The sequence below is a fragment of the Herpailurus yagouaroundi genome, unplaced genomic scaffold (assembly GCF_014898765.1).
Source record: "Herpailurus yagouaroundi ecotype Mexico unplaced genomic scaffold, PumYag 196, whole genome shotgun sequence".
Classification (NCBI taxonomy): Eukaryota; Metazoa; Chordata; class Mammalia; order Carnivora; family Felidae; genus Herpailurus; species Herpailurus yagouaroundi.
Window position 1 is genome coordinate 32,312,665 of NW_024412427.1, and position 25,627 is coordinate 32,338,291.

General features: G+C 38.0%; 1 protein-coding gene across 6 annotated transcripts in view; it reads right to left on the reverse strand.

The window, feature by feature from the left end:
* Positions 1 to 25,627, reverse strand: part of RALGAPA2 (Ral GTPase activating protein catalytic subunit alpha 2) — a 329,216-nt gene that overhangs the window by 259,330 nt on the left and 44,259 nt on the right. For all 6 annotated transcript variants that reach the window (XM_040447849.1, XM_040447847.1, XM_040447848.1 and 3 more), the window contains exons 4-5: positions 11,714 to 11,771; positions 2,107 to 2,150 (exon numbers count right to left, since the gene is read on the reverse strand). In XM_040447849.1, the coding sequence (XP_040303783.1) occupies positions 2,107 to 2,150; positions 11,714 to 11,771 (102 nt within the window). The remainder of the gene's footprint in view (positions 1 to 2,106; positions 2,151 to 11,713; positions 11,772 to 25,627) is intronic.

A 25,627-nucleotide genomic window follows, 5' to 3' on the forward strand; every position in this document is an offset into this window, starting at 1 on the left:
CAAAGATAATCTTCCTCCAAGTTTACACTATGTTTTGAATAGAGTTTTTGTCATGTCACTACAATATGTACATGTATAATGTAATGTTCTTGAAAATCTGAACACTTAGAGCTAAACAAGACCTTGAAGACCTGGCTCAATGGGATTGGGCAGCTCTCCAGCTTCCCTGCCTTATGTCCCTACTCCATTCTCTCTACCACCTTCATGTGCTCTGAAGAGATGAAAAAAATGTCAGATGAAGCTGCAAGATGCAGTGAGCTCCAAATGCAGGCAACTGAGGGACTGCCTGATCTCCTTTCAACTATACCAAGGTAGTGCAGATTCTTCCAGAGCAAGTGTTTAAGTCAAACATGAGGCTCTACAGGAAAGAGGAAAGAAGTGAAGTGAAGTGAAGTGAAGTGAAGTGAAAAGAAAAAAAGAAAAAAAAGCAAGTTTGGCTGACTCCCCACAGAAGTAAAATACACCGAGACAGACACCCTGTCTGGAGACAGTTCTACACATCAACAGTAGATTCCAGGGCACACTTTCAGACATGCCTGTGGACACACCACTGCTGTGCACAAACCTGCATGACCACTCACACCTGTCCACTTCTCCCCAAGCAGGCAATATAAGTGGGGACATTGCTGAACAAATAACAGACAAAACATGACATGGCTCTACGCGTATCTAACCAAATTGCAGAAAATTTAACAGGAGGAAAATTACAAAATTCTATCATGTCTCCAATTTTTTAGGATAACTGTATTTAAGTTAACAAAATATAAATAAGGCCAATAATAAACATAAAGTCACAACCTGATTAGGTTTTAACTATAAGACTATTAATTAAAACAGGAATAAAATGTGGAATCTGTTGTGAAGCTAGGAATAGCTTAACCCCTTTTTTTCAACACATAAGAGAAGTAACACACCAAATTTAAGTAGCTATGAGTGTTTAAGCTGGTATAAAACAAAAAATATACAGACTTATTATTTTTTAGTTGTCTTCAATGTTTATTTAATATAATTTATTGTCAAACTGACTAACATACAGTGTGTATAGTATGCTCTTGGTGTGGGGAGAAGATTCCCATGGTTCATCGCTTACATACAACACCCAGTGCTCATCCCAACAAGTGCCCTCCTCAGTGCCCATCATCCATTTTCTCCTCTCCTCCAGCCCCCATCAACCCTCATTTTGTTCTCTGTATTTAAGAGTCTCTTATGGTTTGTCTCCCTCCCTCTCCATAACTCATAATCCTCCCCCATGGTCTTCTGTTAAGTTTCTCAAGATCCACATATGAGTGAAAACATATGATGCCTGTCTTTCTCTGACTGACTTATTTCACTTAGCATAATACCCTCCAGTTCCAACCATGTTGCTGCAAATGGCATGATTTCATTCTTTCTCATTGCTAAGTAGTATCCCATTTAATATGAACTTATTAAAGTCATACACATAACTCAATTAGCTATAAGTGAATCACCTTCCATAAAGTATATATCCCCAGCTGGCTTCTTTTGTCATTTATGTTTTAGGGTCATCTTATCTAGCATCAAATGGTATTATATATCATTATAAAAGGTATGTTTGTTTTAAAATAAGCCAATGTTAACCTAAAGTTATGCTGCAAACAAATATTCAAGAGTAAGGCTCTGCTGCTCTTTTCTCCCAAAATGGCTCTCAAAACCAGCAAAAGTAATTCAGAGACAACTATAATTTTAACAAGATTGCTGGGGTGAACGGAATCTAGCATGTTAGCTCGGAGGCTTGGAGAGGAACCCTTCCCTTTCCTGAGGATAAAACTGGAGCAGCAAGCGCCTTGCTGACGGTTACCTGACTGTACGCAGTACAATCAAAATTAGAACTCCAAATTCCAAACTCTGAATCCTAAGCCCTTCTCCCCAAATAATATTTAAAATGTATATCACAATAAGTTTTGATGTAATAACAAAAACTCCAACTAATAAACTCCATATTAGTTTTAATTAAAAATAAAGAGTAAGTCAAGTGGTTTTTAAAGATCTTTTTTCTCTACAAACGGCCTCATTTTGTCACTTTATGGCACTAGTAAATTTAAGAATGTTGCAAAATGACATTGCACATTCATCTAAAATAAATACCTTAATAGAATTTCCAGTGTGTAGAAGCTTCTTTAAAGTTGAGCCTGAAAGTTTAAAACACTGAGTTAGAAAGAGTATATAAATTTATACCATACACCCAAAAAAAACTCAGAGTGGATTAAGATGTATTTTTAAAAGGTCAGTTTTAGAAAGAAATATTATACTTATGGCAAAAGAAAAGACATTTTTTCATTATACTTTTCATTATACATCATACATTTCACATCATACATTATACATCATACATTATACATCATACATCATACATTTCATTATACTTATGACAAAAGAAAAGACATTTTTTTTAAAAGAAAAGAAAATCAATGTCACAGAAGGAGAGATATCTTTAAGATAAAATTGCTTTAAGTGTGAAACTCTTCGAAACTCTTAAAATAGTCAAAATGACTGATATTAAGTAACACATATACCCACAGTAGATTTAGTGCAAACATCTCATCATGAATAAAATAAATGATTCTTTTCTAATCTCCAAAGGTAAAAATAATATAAAACTACTGCTTATAAAACATTTTACAAGAATATTTTGCAAATATTCAAGATAGCATGTTTCCTTGCAGTGACAATCACGTTTATATGTTCGGGCCATCAATAAATCCTCTAGCAGAGCTCTTTAGTCACTGTCAAGGAGGAGGAATCAACGTTTACTCAGAACTACACCATTCAACTGCAAAAACTTCAGTGCTGCTGCCCACTTTAATTAGAAAAGTCTCTCTTACAAGGATGGAAACATATTATTCTATAACATGTTCATGTCTTAGTATGGAGTTGGCTTGGCAACCCACCTAAATATCATATGTAGGCTCTCATCTTAACCTTAAAGAAGGAAGTAATCTTTAAAAATAAAAAAATGTATTGGAAGTCAGGCAAGAGAACCTTTTCTTCTAAAATTTTGGGGAAAAAAATGACTTCAATCTCCTGATGATAAGTTTTATGCAATAATTAAAGCTCACACATCAAATCAAATTTAGTCCAATAATGTATTTCAAGAGATGTTCCACTAAGAAATAGAGCCAGTCTCAACAAATTTCTACAGGTCATATTTAAGTGGATAGATACAACATGTTAGTTAAATGCACACAATTTTGTAACTGCTGTTGCTATTTATAACACTTAACACTAAGATTCAGTGGAAAGTCACCATTGTTATGACTATGTTACAACACTAAGTCACCAACAACACTAAATCACCAACGGTTGTGAATGAGTAACAGAAGTTAAAGTGCCCTCCTCCCTGAACTTCTGTCACCAAACCATATCCAGTATTTTTTTTGGTCTAGAGCCAGCATTTATTGAGCTAATCTCTCTCACAACTAAGGTTCAAGTGTCTGCTCTCATGGGACTATTTTATCCCACACCTCTCCTTAACCTGGGGCCTTGTCCCTTGCCTCCATGTTCACCCATTCTTGGACAAAGGTTGGTCTGCCTCAGTTTAATATTGACTCCAGTATGCCCATGAGGACCTCACGTGGTTGGCAGGGCCAACAGACACTCCACTCCCCAAAAGACTCGAGATAAAGTCCGCTCACACAGCTCTCCTCCTGGACATCTGGCAAATCTATCATTTTGCAACACATTCTTGGAACACTTTCTCCTGGTTATTGTGCGTGACCACTGGGGCTTATCAGCCCCTCCCCTACTTTGAATGGGTCTACAGTTTTATTTTTAATGTTTGGCCTACCCATAGTTGCCCATATCCACTGTTCTCTACAATGGAAAGAAGAAAAATACTTATAAATAGGACAGACTTTACAAAGAGACATACAGAATGTCTTGACCCATATCGGCCAACAGTCCCTGACTTTTTTTTTTTTTTTCGAAATTAACCTGGTAATTTGTTAGAGCAGCAATAGAAAACACATACATGTTTGATGTTTCCATCTTGCAAGAAACTCTTGTACATGTGAAGTAGTATAGCTTGGCATTTACGAGCCAGATTCAGAAGTCAGATTGTTAGGGTTCAAATCTAGGTTCTGCATTTACTGTATAACCTGAGTCAGTTACTTAATCTCCCTATGCCTGAGTTTTCTCATCTGTGAAATGGGATAATAACAGTGCCTACCATGGGGAATTATTAATGAAGTTTAAATGAGTTAACATATATAAATGCTTAGAACAGTGCCTGGTATATGAAAAACACATTTTTCCCCACAAGATAAGGCATCAGCTATTCTCTAAGAAACTCTTTTTAAATAAGAACAGCATTAGAAAGAAAACTTGTGCAGTAGGAGCACACAGAATAGTGTTTCAACATGAAAACTGACCGGAGAGCCTTGCCTGGCTACTTTAGGCATTTCCTAAGGTCCAAAGTTCACAAAGATACTGCTACTCTAACTACCATTATGTAATCTTTTTCATTTTAATTTCAAAAAGTTTCTCTCTCTATATCACATCTGTTTGGAATTTTAAATACCCCATCCAAACTATAATTATACCCACTCCCAAATTTTAGGTGCCTCTTCAACCCTACTGATTGCCACTATATTGATTCATGTGAGGGAAGAGTGAATAAATGAGTAAATAAAATCTAATTAGTTGGACTGATTCTATGAACTTCTAACTTCTACTGGCTTTTATTATATTTTATAAACATCCTTTTAATGTAAGTCTTATTGCTTTTAAGGAGGGCTGGGTCTAGGACAAGAAGAGTGAGGGGTCTGCACAAGAAAACTCAATAATAAAAAAAAATAATATTTTAATACAATAGTTTCTAAAAATAAAAATTAGTGCCAAACAACCCATGATGAACATTATTAAGGTTTTAAATAAGTATCAGTGTTCAGCTGAGTCATACTGGAGCCTAACATAAAAGGAAAACTGTGTACCACTATAGATATGTTTTCATATATTTTTAATGGTTAATTTTTTCCCAGAACATTTAAGCATTGAAAAAACATTGAAAAACAAAAAACTCAATATTGAACAATCGAAAATTATTAAAACTCACATTAGCTTAAGTTTTGTTTATAACACAGAATGTATTACAATTTTACTCTCCTGGCTTTAATGAAACAAATTCATCAAGATTTTCAAAATCTTCTTTGCCTATGTCATTTTCAATTGTGAGAACTGCCTTGCTTGACGATTTCTCTTGATGAAGTGGCAATCTTTTAGACACCTTTTAAGGTCACTAGTTCATAAAGATAGTTCTAATATAACTTTAACATTATAAAACTGATTCTTGTGTGGTCTTTATTTTTAAAAAACTCCCTCTGTATATCATGCCTCAAACCAATTAATAAGCAAAGACAGTATACCACCAGGAAGGGTACAAGAACACAGAGAAACACCCTTTAGGGTGCTGATGGTGTGTAAGCCATGCTGCCAGCTGCCAGTGGAGCAGGAACACAGAACTTTCTGGCACTATAATATTTACAATAAGCACAAAGGAACGCAGTCCACTGGAGGAATTTGAAATTAATCTCAAAAGGAATCAGGGAACTAAATATGAAACATATAAAGTATAGAATTTCTAGAAGAAAACATAGAAGATCTTTGTGATCTTGGGTTAGGCAAAGATTCCTTAGACAGGACACCAAAATCACAATCCATAATAGAAAAACCAATAAACTGGAATTTATCAAAATTAGAAACTTTGAATCTTTGAAGGACACAAGTAAAGCAATGAAAAGACAAGTCAGAGATAGGGAGAGAATATTTCCAAGTCACATATCAGGTAAAGCACATAAATCCAGAATACATAAAGAACTTTTAAAATTCAATATTAAGAAGACAAACTAAATTAAAAAAAAATTTTTTTAATGTTTATTTATTTTTGAGAGAGAGAGAGAGAGAGACAGAATGTGAGCAGGGAAGGGGCAGAGAGAGAGAGGGAGACACAGAATCTGAAGCAGCCTCCAGGCTCTGAGCTGTCAGCCCAGAGCCCAACGCAGGGCTTGAACCCATAAACTACGAGAGATCACGACCTGTGCCGAAGCGGGATGCCGACCAACTAAGCCACTCAGGCGCCCCAAACTAAATTTTTTTTAAAAAGTGGTCAATCAATTCATACGTACACTTTGCCAAAGACATACAGATGGCAAATAGCAGAGGAAAAATGTTCAAAGTCATTTGTCATTAGAGAAATGAAAATTAAAACCACAGCAAGGTAGTACTACCACTGAAATAAAAAGACTGATGATACTAAGTGTTGATAGGAACGTAAAGTAATTGGAACTCTCATACTACTGGTGGGAATGTCAACCACTCTGGGAAGCAGTCTGTCAATTAAACATATAATTTTATATGATTCAGCCATTCCATTCTCAAGAGACAGGAAAGTACATGTCTACATTAGAGACTTGTACACAAATGTTTACAGTAGTTCTACTTGTATGCAAATACTAGAAACAGCCCAAATGCCCATCAACAGGTGAACAGATAAACTATAGTATAACTATACAATGAAATACTATACTACTCAGAAATGAACTATTAAGATATACATCAACACAGATGAATCTCAAAATAATTTTATTGAATGAAAGAAGCCAAAGGAGAGTATATACTGCATGATTCTATTTCTATGAGACTCTAGAAAATCAAACTAATCCATAATGATAAAAAGCAGATCAGTGGTTACCTGGGAACTTGGCAGGGGGGTGGGAAAAAGGCATGAGGAAACCATTGGGAATGATGGCTATGTTCATGATCTTGACTGTTGTAATGATTTCATAGGTGTACACCTATGTCAAAACTTATCAAAATTAACATCTTCTATACATAGAGTTTATTATCATCAATTATACTCCCAAAAAAGACCAGCTTTGTAAAAAAGGAAAAAACAGAGCAGGTGGCTTGGGAGTGACTAAATGAAAAATTGGGAGGACACAGGTTTTTCTCAGATACAAATCTGCATAATGACAAGTGTCCAGAAGATAAAGTCAGGAAGCCACAAAGGGTGAGGGGGTCAAGGAGCTGATGGGTAAATAGCTAAGCCATTAAAAAAAAAAAAAAGGCAAGTAAGCAGGAGATCAGAAGACATGGTGGCAATGAGGAGGGACAAGGTACAGTTGAGGAAAGAGAGGTTTCCACAGAGGGGGCAGTGGATGAGGTCTAGAATGGGTCTTGGAGAAAAGAAAGACCACGATCTCACCCCCACAGCTCTGAGGGAGACAGAGAAGCCTGAGAGAAAAGCCAGGTATTAGATAGCTGAGGAGGTGAAACAATGAGGCTGAGACTCTAGGGCTGTGGATTAACCCAAGAGGATTTCCAGAGGGCCATGTCCAAAGTGGGAAGGAGAGCACCTTCTTGGTGCTTCTTGGTGGGAAGACACCAAGTGGGCTGAGGGGGCATGAGGCTCAGCCATCCCCTGATGGACATGGAGGCATGCAAGGTCCCTGTAGCTCAGCCTGGCTGCAATGCACCTCTGAGGAAGTCCTAGTGTAAAGTGCATGGGAGACCCTGTTCCGTAGGGAAGAGGCAGCTGTGGTGTGGCCTATGATGGACCCAGGGAGGGTTGTCAGACTCAGCGTCCGGAGGAGTAGTTAGAGCCCAGTGAGCTGTAGAAACTTTGAGAAATAAGGCTGCTCAGAGGTTGTGTTCACATCCTAAGCACTGTCAGACCACTGTGAAGCCCAAGGCATAAAGCCAGGGGGATACTCTTAAAAAGTCACAAGCAAATCTGCAGTTTTTATGACCAATGCAAATCTGCATTGGTTTTTATATTATATATAAGAAGAACCTAGTTAAGCAAACTAGATTAATAATCACTCATTTATAAAAAACACATATGAGGTACTATGTGAATTTTCCATTAATTGAACCTACTCTTTTAAGCCCAAGAGCTATTTATTTGGAGAATTTTTTATATAAAACATCTCTAGTAAAAAATATTTCTTCCCACCCCTCCACAAACTTTTACTGCATACAGGCATAGCACTGTACACTGAATGGGACAGGATTTGCTTTCTAGAGGCTCATGAACTGTAAACCCTCTTAAAGGAAACACACATATAACTTCAGTCCTATACTAATGATGCTTGGGCACATGAAAAGGGGCCACAGCCTGCCCCTGCACCAGATATCCTTGGTTTACTATTGTGCCATTCTTGGTCATCTCCTCACATCCTGTGACCTCTCATTATCACACAGAGATAAGGCTTCGAGTGGCCACCCTTGTCCATCGTGATTAACTGAACTAAAATGGAGGGACTGTGGGAGAGGGGATGGGCTAAATGGGTAAGAGGCATTAAGGAATCTACTCCTGAAAGCATTGTTTCACTATATGCTAACTAATTTGGATATAAATTTTAAAAAATAAAAAAATTAAATTAAAAAAATTAAAAATAAATATTACTAGGAAAAAAAACAAAATAAAATGACTTCAGGAAAATTTTCCCATTTGTAATCAGTAGTGGAAATTTATAAACAGTTAATAGCAGGTTAGCATATACCATAGTTCATGAATCATGGGATTCGAGCTCTGTGTCGGGCTCTGTGCTAAGTGTCGAGCCTGCTTGAGATTCTCTCTCCCTCTCTCTTACCTTCCCTCTGCCCCCTCTCTCCTGCTCTCTCTAATAAAAATAAATAAATAAAATAAAACTTAAAAACAATTTTGAGAGAAATGAAATGTCTCTCTTCACTATAGACAAAACAAAATGGCATGATAGGAAACTGACTTCAAACAATGTGTCAGGTGGTATTTCAAATTAATTTCTTCCTTCCCAGGATAAAACCTGGCTATCCGGTAGGTCTGAGAACTTTTCAGGCTTGCAGAATGTAGGAGTTGCTCTTATTTTAGGTTTCTATACTTGGTGACACTATTTGTAGTGTGGGGCAGGAAACATACTGAATCAGTGGTGTGCAAACCCAGCTTTAAGATCCTAACCCAGTATTTCAGAGAACCTTGGCCACTACCAACCACAGTAACATTTTATTACAAAGTTTATACAGTAGTGTTCTTCATATTAGTAAGAAATACTAGATATCTAGAATGTAAAAGATCTAAAATAAGAACTATTAGATACCTAGAATGTCTGGCACTGACTAGTGAAAAGCTTCCTCTCCTTGACTCAAGAGGTTTTGCAGAAGTCAAGAAGATACCAATGCTATGGAAATATTTAAGACACGTTCCTTTCCTCTGAAATCTGGTGTTTCCTTAATATTTACTTAGTTTTTACAACTAACTTCGTCAAGACCTTCAGTGACAAATGATAACCGTTTTAACAAATCCGAATAAACTGAAAAGAATGCAAGAGAGTGAGGTATGTCAAAAAATGTGTAAAGTTACAAATCCACAATCCCTTATTGGCAATTTCAAAATCCAGAAAGCTATGAAAACTAACCCTTTTTGTGTGCAATTCACTAGTGGACAGGACCTGACTTGAATCTGAATTCATCTGGTGGCAACTCCTGACTAACCTGACTGAGGCTCTTTTGGATTTAGTTATGCCACTGTTGCTGAATATTCATATCTTAGGCTACAGAAATAAGAATCCTCTTGGTTACAGGGCGGTGCCCAGTCCCTGGGGTGTTACCTATAGACATCAACATTGTGTTAGTGTCTGTCATACATCAGTACAGGATGATTTTATATGCAAATGCCCATATTTCAGCATTCTGAAATATAACTCATTCTATACACTAGATAAACTAGCTTATTCTACATACTAACGAGGTAAACAACACCTGCTCTTATGCTGGTTCAAAAGGACTATTCCTCTGCAATCCCAGTCCAAGAGTCACTGTTCATGGTCAGATGCTATTAAACTGGGTAAAAAGCTACTTGTACCCACAATTTTAACCAGTCCATGTGGTAACAGCAGCCAGAATTAAGGTAACATCACACCACCCATGAGGCGCATAAAGGTGCACAACACACATGGCAAATGAATTTCTACACCTAGTTCTAGTAAGCTCATTCAGGCTGAGGAGGGGCTATTAATCTCCAGACATTTTAAAGTACTATCTGAAGAAAACAAGTGTGGTTTTCCTATAAGATACGAACAAAATGGAAGGATTATATCTAGCACAGATAAAACATACCGCATGTTATTTCTCATTTTCATCCATTCCCACTACACCATGGAGCACTACAAGTCCTTGTGGTATCTCTTCAGATTGTACTTAGCGTTTGATTTTTAAGTTTTTACTTCAAATACACAAGGTTGAAGTATCAATTAACAGAAATGCTATCAATAACTCTATAATGTAAAGGAAAATCTTCTTTGTGTGTTTGAGAAAGATTTAAAGACCAAGGCACTACCTTAAAGTGAGGATTTAATCATTCAGTTCAGTAGATGTATTTATTATATATACTTTACTAAACAGTTCAGTTTATATAAGGGCCAGTGACATTTTTCACATAAATAGTACTAAATTAAATTTGGGATTCTGAATTTTGAAATATCCATCGAACATGCCATGTTCTTTCAGGTCCTGTGTCTTTCACACATTGATCTCTCATCTAAAAAACCCTTTCTGCACTCATATTTCAAGGCTCAGGTGGAAGATTTACCTCTCTTGGAGACTTCCTCAGGTCTTCTGAATAGAATTGTTCAACTTTCTTTGTTGCTACCAGTATACTTTTCATAGCGACAGTTATACTGTAATTATTTTATTCTCACCTACCCCTCACCCCAGGCAATCAGCTTACACAATACAAGGATGGTGACATATTCTTTGTTTCAGCCTCAGAACTTTGTTTCTCCCTCAATAAATATTTGAATGAACGAATGATCAGATAGTAGGATGCCATTATGAGGTTATGCTCTCCACAAATATGATCATCTGGCAAGGTATAAAAATTATAGCAACTGTAAGTCTTCTAAGGCAGACAGACCAAACCAGATACTCTTTAAACAGAAAGGTTCACCATCAATATCACAAATTATGCCAGCTGTGCCATGAATATTAAGTTGAGAGGAAATGTTTGATGTCAAGAGCTGCACAGAAAGGGCAGCCGTTGTAACTTGGCTATATTGCAAGTTCCCTCCTGCTGCCACACACTAAGGTATTCAAACACAATAGCTCTGATCAATGATAAAGTCACGAAGAACAAGATATTTTTGTAAGAAAAAAATGAAGTCACTTAAGAAAAATCCTCCAGATCAAATGTTTCTCAAACAATCTTTATCCACAGGAATCCCCTTGGGCTCTTGTTACAGACTGCAGACTGTCTTGAGACCTGGCTGAGTGTCGACTTTGGCTTCGGTCATGATCTCACAGTTTGTGGGTTCAAGCCCCGCATCAGACTCTGCTGTCAGGATCCTCTGTCTCCCTCTCTCTCTGCCCTTTCCCCACTTGTGCTCTCTCTCTCTCAAAAGTAAATAAACATTAAAAAAAAATGCTGACTGTGATTGGCAGGTCTGGCTGGGGTGACATTCTGCATTTTCTAATAAGCTCTCAGGTGAGGCTGATGCTACAGATCTATGAACCATTCTTTTTAAATAGCACTTTTAGAGCAGGGATAGATATTATATTTTCCTCCAAAGTCCAGAGTGGACTTGTCTTGCTTTTAACCAACATATCCTTGTTAGCATTCTTTGTTATAACCTAATCTTGATGGTGCTAGTTATATAAAACATTACTAAAAATTTGACTGGAAAAAAAATCCAGATGACTTTAAAAATCTTTAAATTGTTCTTACCTATACTCTGGTAATGCCATCGAAAGAAAATTCGTTCAGGTAGAAACTGCAGTATTTTCTATAAAACAAATTTAAAAACTGGTAAGATAAAGAGAACATAAACTACACATTTCATGATAGTACTATGTGTGAAAAGTATATACATAGTTCAGAAAAGAAAACAGAAAGAAAACAAATGATTTATAATAAAGTAAATAGCACACCTGACCCTGTAGCCCATGGGACAGTGTCTTACTTGCCCCAGGCAACCTTCTTTACCTGAGTACCTTAAAGACATCACTGTCCCAAGTTTAATTCTTCCTAAAAGAAAACAAGGAAAAGAAGGGTGGAAAAACACCTAAAATGATAATTTTATCTTAATTAAATCATAGCCATTGCTTAAGAATTAAAAGAATAATTTCTCAAATGCTAGATGCCCCAGGTTTCTGCTTTTTGGCCTTCAATTTCCCGTTTGCATTATCATTACTAGTCTCTGGATACAGACCAGAGTTGGGAAGAAATATGAACAACAAAGAAGAGAAGACCTTGAACATTCATTCAGTGAAATAACAAAATGAAATTGCTGCCAAGAATTTCTTGAAATAAATAGCTAAGAGTAAGTTTCAGATTGCAGACAGGACTTCCACCTCCTTTGCCCCAAACACTGGAAGGTACGATAAAGAATGAATTTATGACATATAAGAGTATTTGGCTAATAAAACAAATCCCTCCCCAAACCCCAAAGGACCTTTTTCTTTTTTCCCCGCTGTAAAGTAAGTTTTGGCAAGTTACCGTTGGATCATAAGATTCCTTGTACTTTATTTGCAACCACCTTTTTAAGAAATGTAGAAATTAAAAAAAACAGTCAAAACATTTTCTTGTTATTGAAAGATATCACTATTTTACCACGAAAAATCTTCTTTCTAGGTTATCTAAGCTAATATTCTAACATTTTAAAAGACGAAGGTAAAAAATTTATATCCAGATCTCCCGAATAAGTGTATTTCCAGGCAGCTAATAAACTGCCTCCTCCATCTAAACCTGCCTGGGGTTTTGTTTTGTTTCGTTTTCTTATCTTAACTTTCCAAGTGGGTCAATAACATACATGTATCACATCATTCATTCTCAGGTGACGACAGTAAATGTATAAGAACGTCTACTGAGAAAAGGCACAACAGGTAAACTTGCATCAAACGCAGGTGATTCCAAATGGCACAGACTTCACACTTGGCCTGGATGCTTTTCCACCCACAGCCTGGCACTGATGGCACCGCCTCACCATCCGGCTCTCACTGCAAGCGTCACCTCCCCATAGAGGTTTTTCCTGGGCGTTCCTTCTAGAAGAGCCTGGCTCCCTCCCCACTGCTCTGATGCTTTCTCTACTGCCCGTTCTGTCCTCTTCATCGTCCTCATCCCTCACTGAAGTCTTCTTCAAGTTCACTCATTTGAAGGCAGTATTTCTTCTACCAGAGTGTAAGCCCTGCAAGCGCAAGAACGCCTCTGTCTTTTCCTCTTAAGTATACCCAGCATCTAGAGCATGGCTGGCACACAGCATGTGCTCAATAAATACTCAGTAGAAGAATTCTGCATTCATTTTATTTGTAAAACCATGAGGTTTACAGGTCATCCTGACCTTTGCTTTGTCCCTTTGTTCACGTTAACATGAAATGTACCTTTGTACTCCTTATATGTCATTGACTGATGACCAATATTTATGTTAAAATGTATGGGCATTTTTTTTTGTGATATATTTTTTTTTATTTATATATGAAATTTATTGTCAAATTGGTTTCCATACAACACCCAGTGCTCATCCCAAAAGGTGCCCTCCTCAATACCCATCACCCACCCTCTCCTCCCTCCCACCCCCCATCAACCCTCAGTTTGCTCTCAGTTCTCAACAGTCTCTTATGCTTTGGCTCTCTCCCACTCTAACCTCTTTTTTTTTTTTTTTTCCTTCCCCTCCCCTGTATGGGCATTTTTTAAACCCTGAACTTACTAAAGAAAACTCAAAGAATAAAAGCTGTATGATTTAAAAGAATTTTTCAAACTCTGACAAACATAAATAAAAAAATATAAATATATTTAGTTATGGTATTTCTTACAAATTCTTCATACCACACATCTACACGGATGAAAATGCTATAAAACTATATCGAAGACCATTTCTGATTATATATATTAAAAGCTGTATGTGGCTGACCACATGGCTGACAATCACTGACACGAGCTCTCTCCTACATTTCCACTTTTGACTTCCTCTAGAACATGTTGACTTGGTATTTCTTAAGTGCATAACTCTAAAGTGTATCCTATATCCTGTTTTATTCTGTATTAATGCAGACATACTCCCAAACACACTTACACACACACATACACACACACACACACACACACACACACACAATGGACAATCAAATCCTATTTAGTGAAAAATATCTACGCACTTGATACCAAGCTTGGTGTCTGAAATGCAAAAATAAGTTCATATTCATAAAATACTTAGTTCTTCCTTCTAAGGGTTTTGTGATTAGTGGGCAAGAGAGATGATAAAGAAAATATCATTCAAGAAGAAAAGAAAAAAGCCCAATAGGAGTTTGTATGAGGAGGTGTAGAGGTGAGGGGGAAAGCACCTCATCTCAGAACCTTCACAGAATGGTTCCAGAAAAAAGGGATGCTTGAGCTGAGACTTGTAGGATTAATTAAATTAGCCTAGTGGAGAACAGGAATAGAAGGAAGAGCATGTGTGAAGGCTAAGAGGAAAAACAGCTTGATACCTGAAAAGAACAGCAGCAGTTAGAGGGTCTACTTGGTTAGTAGGTAGATGAGGATGGGAGGAGAAGGAACTGGATAGGTGAGGCCATGATCTCATGAAGCACTGAATAGGTTCAGTCCCTGAACAAGTTCCAGCTGGGGGGGCGGGGATTTAAGATGACTGAGACGAGAGGCAGAGACATCAATGAAGAGGCAATGGTAGCATTTCAGAGAAGGAATGAAATAGCCTGGACAAAGCTCAGCACGGTAAAGAGGAGATGCATATAATAATGATATTTGAAGGTAAAACTGTTGAGCTGGCAGTCAGAGTAGTTGTGGTGAATGGAGTACTCAAGAAGGATTTCCTAGTGGCTCAGTATGGCAATACCCCTATCTAAGACATCAAATCCAGAAGGAATCCCAGAATTGAAACATGTCCAATTTGGTTCTGGACATCCTGGAATTGGAGGTGTCAACAGACTTCTTAGAGGAGATGTTCTAGGCAATTAGATATATATGGGTCTGGAAGGCAGAAGCAGGACTTGGATGGTAACAGAATATAGGCAACAGCTGAAGATATGTATGCGTAAGGTCCCTCTGAGAGGGCTTAAAATGACAGAAGATGAGACCCTAGAGACATCAGTGCATTGAAGCTCTCTGAAGACAGTAAGGATGAAGAAGGTACAGCAGAAGCTAGAGACATGTGTGCACAGGTCAAAAAAGAAATTTTTGATGTGCCAAGTGTTTGCACATTTATTTATTTTAAAGATTAAAAATACTTATGACTATTTATACGCACAACTAGTTAGAAAAAGTTAAGGATGATGGAAAATATAAGAAACTGATTGCTACCTAACAAAATAACCTCAGTATCAAACCAAGTAAACTCAACGTTATCTGTTGCTCGAAGAACCCATAACCTTCGTCAGCCAGACACCAAACACCAGGCAGGATGGATCAATCTATACATTGCGCAAAGGCAAGTAAATGGCTCTTTGGGGGGAAAAAATCAAAGCAGGTCTTCCCCTTGCAATATATATCAACGTGTGTATAAGATGAATAATACACAAAAGGAAGTAAGTAGTATCAACTGGGTTATCTGTTAAGATCCACTATATTAAAAGGGAATCAGAAGTAAATATATCAGTTCTCTATGGAATATTTTAAAAGAACCCATGTAAACACTGTCCTACCAACAAAATGTAAACCTGAACATGACCAGGAGCTACAGACAAGGCCACAGACAGGAGTGAGAACCCAGAGAGCTGTCTACAAGTTATAGGAAAACATCACAAGCAAAGAGGTTTGTGTGAGAAAATCAACAACTCTGGATCTGAAAATAAAGATCAGGGTCTCAGCAGTCTATTGCCAACCCAAAAGAGCAGCTCTATAGCCCAGAAAAAGCACGACCTGGGGATGGGCTACAAGTCTCCAGACGGAAGAGAGAAAGAAGGCCTCCATTTACATCTTAGTTTTACAGTTCAAACTCAAACTTTCCCTTCACTAAAAAAATGTATTACAGGGGTGTCTGGGTGGCTCAGTCAGTTAAGTGTCCCAACTTCGGCTCAGGTCATGATCTCATGGTTTGTGAGTTCAAGCCTTGCGTCAGACTCTGTGCTGACAGTTTGGAGCCTGAAGCCTGCTTCAGATTCTGTGTCTCCCTCTCTCTCTGCCCTCCCCCCACTCATCTTCTGTCTCTGTCTCTCTCAAAAATAATAAACATTGAAAAAAAGTTTAAAAAAATGTATTACAAAGGCTAATTCAGCATGTTTGATAACAGATGAATAACACTCGTTGCAGGTGGAGTTCTCTGGGAGATGAATGCTGTGGTGGAGTTAGCAGTGCCCTGGTTTACTGGAAAAGTAACATCTGTGCAAGGGAAATGAAGCAGTAGGAGGGGGCAGGGAGCCTCAGACCACCATACAGAGCTGAAAGTATCTGCCAGCCTAGCAGAAGCTCCAGAGCAAAGACGGCACATTAGAGGGGCCATGTGTGCCTGAAAATGGTGAGGTCCTTGTACCACCACCTTGCTCCGTCACTGGCTGGGCATCATGATGAGAAGAGAGCGACTGTAGTTGGAGAGCTGAAGGCACTTACAGCCTCGGGCTGCCAGCTGGCCCTACTCCTTGCAGCTAGGTAGCAAATTCTTTCTTGAAGAGCGATGTGAGCTGCACATCACTCTGTCAGCCACAATAATCTTCCAATTATTAATTAGAATATTCTCATCATATTAAGAGGCTGAAGTACTAAGAGTAGTGAACCCTATTTCAGGGGCATCCTGTCTGCTGGCATTGTTTCTCATCAATGGGCTGCTGCCGCACATAGACCAAAGCCTCGGTCCATTGAGTGCTTCCTGTCCTTGTTCTGCCTCCTCCTGTGTAGCTCACTCTTCCTGAGGGAATGGCACAGCAAGGACTCAGTGTCCTACTTCCTCGTGCATTCTCTGCCAAGGGTACTGGGCGCCCTGGCTGCATTCTGAGATCATCTTCTGATCCCATTCTGCCACTTGATTTCAAAACATCGTATAGAAGATGCTGAGAAAATTACTCCACAGTTTCAGGATAGATCTTATATTGGGCTATACAAATGCTTGGCATGCCTGTTCTTCAGACCTTTACTTTTAGTCAGGAAATTCAGCACTGAATCACGCTTTTCAGCTTTCCAAAATACTTACCCTATCTCCTTAAGTTTCTTTTCTTACTGTGCAATAGAGAAAAATGTCTTTTTACTATAAAGAAAATAAAAAATGCAGTGGGATGATGTGTATCTAGATGGTTGGATACTGTCAGTAGGCCACTAGTAGTCTGCAACTTGTTCTGAGGTCAGGTCTATCATCATCACCACTTCTGGATAAAAGTTTTCAGATTTGTAAAATGGATGGACTTTAAAGACACTCAAAAATAAACTCGGTAAGGTTTGGATATGAAACACCATGCCCCAATCTGAGCTACTAAAAACATTCCAAAATGGACAGAATCTTACACAACCACTCAAAGGTTGAAACATCACCTACACTGATGCTTCTTTTTGTACCCAAATATTGCCAGGACCATTTTTTATGCATTAAAGTCTCTGAAGTCAATAAAAATAAAGCCCCACATGACCATCTGTGTCTAAATGCTAAGCCTGTCCCTCAGAAAGTACCAGATGAAGCCTACCTTTACTGAGGCAATTATGGCATTTCTACTGCAGCTGATATTCTAAGCTACACTACTGTGAATGCCACATAAGCTATTGACATCTTGTTTGTAGTTTCACTGGAGAGTAAAATAAAAAAAAAATTTCAAGAAAGCCACACAGTGTGAATAAATATTACTTTTCTGAAAAACACATGAGTCTGTTTAATGCTCAGTGCTCAGCTGCATCTATATGGTAATCCATTATAGCACACTTGAAATCAAAATTAGGTATTACTACTGATCAGCACATCAGGGAATCTGTCATTCTTTTAACTGATTATCCATAGTTCTTTTTTCTTCATAACCTACTGCATGACCAGGAATAATGCGAAATGTAAGCTGGAGTTCATACAGGATGCTATAGTATACTTTAAAACTGCTGATCTTCATTTAATTTGTATGGGAAACATTTTTTCCCCAAATTATTACCAGATGATTGCAACATATCCCAGTAGATTCACACTTGATTTCAATTCCACTTAGAAAGGTAGGGCGGTGAAGAATGAGGACAAGATAACATCCTAACTCACGTGAGGTAATCTACCAAAACAATGACCAACTAAACCTGTTATGTCCAGAAGTAGGGAACACGAGCTGCAACTCTCCCTGAAACTAGCCACATGACACAAGGGTGCAAGGTAAAGGAAGTGTTAACTATGGAAAAAATAGGGAGTTTTATCTAAAAGAACATAAGTCTTAGTTCCTTGACCTTTTGAGTGATAAATGAGAAGAAAACTTCTGACATCTGGGCAGGTGAGTTTAATGGAAATACCATGGAGGCCCAGGCCACAAGGACAGTCCGATTTCAGAAGGACCCATGGGAGGGGGAGGAGGAGGCTGGTGGCATGGTCACTTCCAGGTAGACCTACAGAGAAGACAACTTATTCTTCAGCTGTCATGGGCCTAGCCATGCATCTCTTACTGACAATGACTCAGCTTTCTGGTGTAGACAAAATATGTACATTGATCTCTGGGTGTCAACACTTGTTTCAGAACTAAAATTTAAGAGAAATGAGCTAAAATAAGGAACTGCATAATGTTAAATATAAGATAGCTACATTGTTAGCTTTCTTTAGCAATCCCTTCTCCTCCTTCTATGGCAATCCCTTCCAGAACAGTACGCTATCTACCTAATCACTAGCCATGCTGTTACTGAGCAAGGAAAGCACAGTTCCATCTTGTTACATCCTCTTCAGTCTTTAAAACTGAAGTGAACCATCACCTCTTCAAAAGGGCCCACATTAACCATATCTCTCACCACACCCCTCACCAGCATGCTTCCCAGTTAGACAAACACAGGACCTACCGCTACCATTCGGTGCTAGATTCCTTGCTAGAAGGGACCCTCTATTAGCCATCTTGTATCCCCAACCTCAAGAACAGCACTTGGCATGTCATGTTTCCTAATAAGCACTGCATGCACAAAGAGAGGGATGAGTGAAAAATTAAAAAAGAGCAAGACAATGGGAATTCTAATTTTAGTTCATGTGTACAGGCAGACACAAGGAAATGTTCTAGTTTAAGGAAGGTGCTCATACTCTAACACAGTAGAAACACAGAACCTCGCAAGTAGGCACCTGATAAAGACAAGAAAGCATGGGGGGAGCTTGGGTGGCTCAGATGGTTAAGCATCTGACTTTGGCTCAGGTTATGATCTCGCAGTTGGTGAGTTTGAAGCTCTGTGTCGGGCTCTGCGCTGACAGCTCAGAGCCTGCAGCCTGTTTCGGATTCTGTTTCTCCCTCTCTGCCCCTCTCCTGCTCTCTCTCTCTCTCAAAAATAAATAAACATTAAAAAAAAAAATGTAAAGGGTGCCTGAGTGGCTCAGTTGGTTGAGCATCTAACTTCCACTCAGGTCATGACCTCACAGTTCATGGGTTCGAGCCCCATGTCAAGTTCTGTGCTGACAGCTCAGAGCCTGAAGCCTGCTTCGGATTTTGTGTTTCCCTCTCTCTCTGCCCCTCCCCTGATGATGCTCTGTCCGTCTCTCTTTCTCAAAAATAAATAAACGTTAAAATTTTTTTTAATTAAGAAAAAAATATAACAAAGCATGGAATTGTGTTTCCAAACATTATAGGAAACCTTAATGCTTGATTAGGTCATCACTTGAGAGGCAATACTTTTCTCAGCTAAGGAGAAAATGAATAAAAATATTTCAAAAGAGAGACTAAAATATAAGACAAAGACCCCTGAAGGAAATATGGGATGTAATAAAAAGGGAGGGACATCTAATTTCTCTCTCCTGTATTTTAGAATTCAACCAATATTAAAATGTTGAAAACCGCATTAAGCAATTAAAACCCAGAAACGGTAAAGGAGCCTATCTAACAAGCAAAACACTTAGAGGAATTGCTGCTTAAAGCACAGAGGAACCTGCACGGAATCACGTGGGATGGAGGTGGTGCCCCTCCTGTGAGGGCAGAACACACCAGAATATGCAACGAAGGAGACCATCCTACAGAAATATGGAAACTCCTCCTTCTGAAAGAGATTTTCTGAAACAGGGTAATTTTTTTTAGAATTTCTGAGTCATGTTCTTAAAAGATCCAAGAGGACCCTGAATTTTTTTTAAGACCTAGGAAAATAAGGAAAACGATGACACACAAATAAGTAACATTCTGAAATGAGGAAATATTACATGAAGATGAAAATATGGAAAGCATGAATCTAGAGTCTGCCACAGAGACCCCCACTTCAACCCCGTGTATCACAAGGCCTCCCAGGAACTAAATAGGTTGAACAGAGAGAAACAGCTAGACAGAGCACATTTAAAGTTGTAAATTCAATGTATAACTAAAATTCCTACACAAATCCAAAAAATCAGAATATCCACAGAGGAACAAAAGTCGGGCTAATCTCAGTCTTTTCTCTGCAACATTAACTCCAGAAGACAGTGCAGTCCATGGCTCATTGTAGGCCAAAGCAAGTAGAATGCACCCCAGAATATACACCCATATGGAGAACAGAAGCCCCAAAGTAGACCAGGTGCCATGGTAAAGATAGTTAGAGTAAACAAACTATAGCTATTTTAAAAAGCAAACAAATCCAGAGTTTTGAGGAAAAAAGAGTACAATTTGGAAAGTATATATACAGCTATATATGTTTGAAGCTAGAAGAAAAAATATTATAGAGCTGGAAGTATACCAGCTGCATATCCCCTCTTCAACATACTAAGAAAATTCACATTCTAGAAAATTCACATTCCAGCAAATACAGAGATTAAACAATCCAAAAACAAAGATGCAGGGGTATAAACACTGTAACAGTGAGCTATATTTATATAACCGGAGTTAATATGGTTATGAAAAGTAGAGTAAATCCTCAAAATGATTAACATAAGAGAAATAACATTCTAAAAATATTACATATAAAAAAAACATGGATACAAAATACTTAAAATAGCTGATAAGTGAGAAGTACAAAAGATATATGTGGTTAAAGTAAAAGCAGGGGCTATCATCAAATACTGGTTTTTTTATTAATATGAATAATTACAAGAAAGAAAGTTTTAATACTATTTTATTAATTTAAGTATAATTATTGGAATGACAGAAAATAGAAAGTATATTTTATAATCACAAAGTATATTCCATGAAGTGAAAGTGACCTCTTTCCCAAAAAACAAAAGTAGAAGAAAAACCAAAAATGCTGATTATCACACACACAAAAATATCATAAATACAAACAGGTTAAATTCCTCTACCAAAGACCAAGTCAATCAGAACTGGCTTTCAAACACAGAAAGATTAAGAATAAAATACAAAAAACAACATATCAGGCATGCATAGGTACAAACACACAGCAAAGCAGTATCAATATCAAGTGAAAAGGCTTTAAGGGGGACAAAGGGAATCATTTCAAATAGATTAAAAGTGTAATTCACAATTTAAGGATAATATGAACCTTTATGCAACCAATAACATAGCATGAAAATAAAACAAATGCAGAAACTGAGATATTTAATACACTTATAATAGGAGATTTTAATGCACTCTATCTTTGTAAGATATAACAGGCAATACAGTGCAATACAACATCTTTGAATATAGTTAAGAGTTGTTTCATAGATAGATGCAGAGAGGCAAGTCTGTAGAATCACTTCATAGATTCTAACATTCATGAAAATTTACTAAAAGTTATTTTTCTAAGCCATGTGAATAAAACCATCAAAGTAGGAGTTGCACAAGTCACAAGCAAACTCAATGCATTGCAAGCCCACCTTTGAGAGTTTAAACTTAAAAAAAATTGCAAGTACTTGAGGGATTTTAAAACATTCTTTTGGCAACACTCAGGTTAAAAAAAAACCCATATAATTATAGACTCAAGATTATCAACAACGTGAATGCTGTAGAACAAAAACTGGTCAAAGCTGAAAGAGGCAAATCTGTATAGGTATGCCTACAAAAAAAAAAAAAAAACACTTCTAAATTTTAAACTCAAAAGGTTGAAAAAAGGTGATTTTAGGAAGAAATCAATTTTTTTTTAAGTAAGTTTTGTAAGAACGAAAACATCTCCAAGCACTGCAAATCAGTGCAGGTAATTAAAACAAATACCTTCTAAATCAAACATTATTTGACTCATTAGTAAGTATTCTTAAGTGCCCTTTTTGTGCCAGGTACCATGTGAGGGATCAGAAATAAAGCGATATAGGAAACTGTTCCTGCTCAAAAAGTGACAGCCCTAAAGGGTAAAGGCAAGAACATCAGGGATGTCAGTACGTGCACAAGGGAGTGAGTACAGACAGGGCACACTTCCAAAGGGAGATCACCCTTGAACTGAATCCTGAAAGATACACAGGAGTACGCCAGGCAGTGGAGGGCATTTTAGGGCAGACTAAGCAACAGCAGGAAAAAACAAAAACAAAAACAAAAGCAAACCCTGCTGCTTTGTTGCCAGTGGGAACAAAAGTAAGGCGAGTAACAAGGAATGGAGAGAGGTAGAGGCCAGATCAGGAAGGGCCTTGAACATCAGGGGAGTTCAAAGTTCATCTTAAAGGCCAAGGGAACCAGAATTACATTACACAAACAACATTCCAGGTGTGAGAGGGAGACACAAGGGGCAGAGATCATAGACCAAAAGACTAGTTAGTTAACCAGGATACTCAAGTAGGAGGGAAGATTGAAACTCTGAACAAAGGCTGAAGTAGTTATAGGAAAAAGAGGGTATGCAAGAGCACCAGCATGAGATGTACAGAACCATGGAGTAAAGAAAAGTATGACTGATATTGATCAAAATAGACAGCTACCAATAGGAAAGCATTTTCATCGGGTACTGAAAATGCAAATTCAAAAACTTAGAAGTGTAGGCACTTGATAGATTGTTAAGAGGTTATTTTTTTTTTTTTTTACTTTGTTTAAGATCATGCAAAGGTCTAATATCTTTTTAAAGAAAACCAAATTGCACTAGACTCTTTGCTTTTAATGAGAGAATATCCAGAGACCTTCACAAATCCCCAAATTAGTACCATACAGCAGCACTGGGTGGCTCAGTCAGTTAAGCATCTGACTTTGGATGTTGGTTCAGGTCATAATCTCACAGTTTGTGAGTTTGAGCCCCAGGTCAAGCTCCATGCTGATGGCGCAGAGCTGGCTTGAGATTCTCTCTCTCTCTGCCCCAACCCTGATTATATGCTCTCTCTCTCGGGGAAAAAAAAAAAAAAAAAGTAGCATATAATTCTACCCACAATATATAGTTTTGCTCTGAGTGAAGCACTCACTAAAACAGATTCTAAAGGAGTCTTCTTTTCACACAAGGATCTTACATGGGAGATCTCAGTCACAAGCAATTACTCCATACTTTTCTTCAGTTCATATAAGATTCTATTTTCTGGCTAAAAACTGCACTTTTCAGGTCTCTTTGATTTTGGTACCAGCACAGCTGGTTGGCTGTGTCATATTTTCATAAGATGAAAAAAAAAAATCACTTCCAAAGAGTTTAGAGGTAAGTTATGAGTAGAGAATTAACAAAGCCTCAGTGAGATGCCACCTTGTGGTTTCTGCCATCCCCAAAACTTAAACAATTTTAAAAGCTTGTCTCAACACAATTAGAAAGTGTCGCAGACCTGCAGTCGGCTCAGGACTGGCCACTCCAACAAGTTCACTCAGTGAATGCCCAAGAACAGCTGGTGCATGGCCCACTTCCAGGCAGATTCCCCTTTCAACCTGTCCAGTGTCACAAGCACATCAAACACTAGGTGTCACTCTACAATAGCTGCCACACCACATATCCAAACAAAACAAGACAGAAAATTCACAGCATGTGTTTGTACAACTCTCTCCTAAATTTATAAAAAAGAAACCAACTCATTCAAATTATGTTAACACATTAATTCCAATCAATCTAAAGGGAGAGAAAAAGCTCTTTATATATCTTCTGCTGTTCTAACAATAAGTACAACACGCTGGAGTTCTATTGTGAATTTTCCATATATTTAGCCCTGATGCTGTTTCTACTATCTGCCCTTAAAGGGTTCTTGGAAGCATTTGCGAGTGCTGCCTTCCAGGGGACCTGTTTCTGAGGGTATCAGTTACCATTGAGTCCAGCAGCACACTATGTGAGAGAGGCCAGGAAACTCAGGGCATCTGGATTGCAACAGATAATCACCAGAATGTAATTTCAGACTTCCACAAACATGTCTCCAGTTTCCCTTCCCCAAGGTGAATTGAGTAATTCAGTATATCCTGTTGGGTCAATCCCAAGTTTCTCACCTGTAAGTCTCAAGGCGTAAGGAAAACTGTAGTCTTAAATATTAAATTTAGAAGTTAAAACATCCACTGAAAATGGCTTTCAACTTAGACACTTGCAGTCCAATTCAAATTATTACCATGCTGTAATAAAATAATCAAATTTTAACCTCAAGAATCTCCACAAGGGACTTTATATGTATGTTTATATTTTGTTTGCATCTTCCCATTTGCAGAGATCATAAACATCTCATGATTCAAAGCAGACACCAGTATAACCAGAGGCTATAGGAATGAAAGGCCTGGGCTGTATGTTAATTATTATTCCCCCAGTGTCCATTATAGGGCACAGAGCTGAGGAGTGATTTCTGAGCTAATGCATCACTACCAGCAACACGTGAGACAAATGAGAAAAGGCACAACTGGCCATCCAGGCCTCTTCTGTAATGTGATCCCTGCAGGGGGGCCTCAAGGAATATTGTGAAGCAGATCACACTATGCTGTAACAATACTGCTATCATCCGGAGCTGTTCCCAAACAAGGGCTCAACATCAATAAAAACAAGTATGACCAACGTTAACAAGCCAGAACAATTACATACCTACATGTATTATCATTTCAAATATATATAACACATTAAAATATACCCCTGATGTCATAAAAGTGACATGACATTCTGGTCAGGATAACCAGTGGTGCTGATTTTGTTTGTCAGCTGGAATGCAGGTAGCTTTGGGGTGGGAGATGGGTGTCTCTATCCGCTCAGTTCTTTTTAAAATGTTCTCCAGGAAACATGAACTTATACTGAATTTGTTTGTTTGTTTGTTTTTCCAGTTCCAATCAGTCATTTAGAATTATGGCAGTGACCCAGGAGCTGCATTCAAAGTTGGCATCATTCTTTTAAAAGAAAAAAAAAAATCCATGGAAGCATCCAAATATTTGAAATCCTCAGTAAGAACTTAAATTCAAAGGATTTAAGAAGAATCTGTCTTTCTTGCTCATTTTATTTCTTCTTGTCCCTCCTCCACTCAATATCAGTAAAGTAGTCCTTGTGGAAAAAATAAAAAGCAATAACCTGAGAGGTTTATGGAAGGAAGTCCTTCACCTCAACATGAGAAGGAGGGAGTAGCATTGAAGTATGCTTGCACACTGGACAATCTGAAATAAGTAATGATGAATCAAGCAAAGGAAAGCAGGGAATGGGGAAACTGGTTAGTTGCAAAACTACAGTTGTGCTGTCTTGCTCTGTGTTATTTGCTCGTAAGAAATGGCATTAGCCATTGTATAAAGAAAGCAAAAGGATTGTGATGGAATCCTGCTG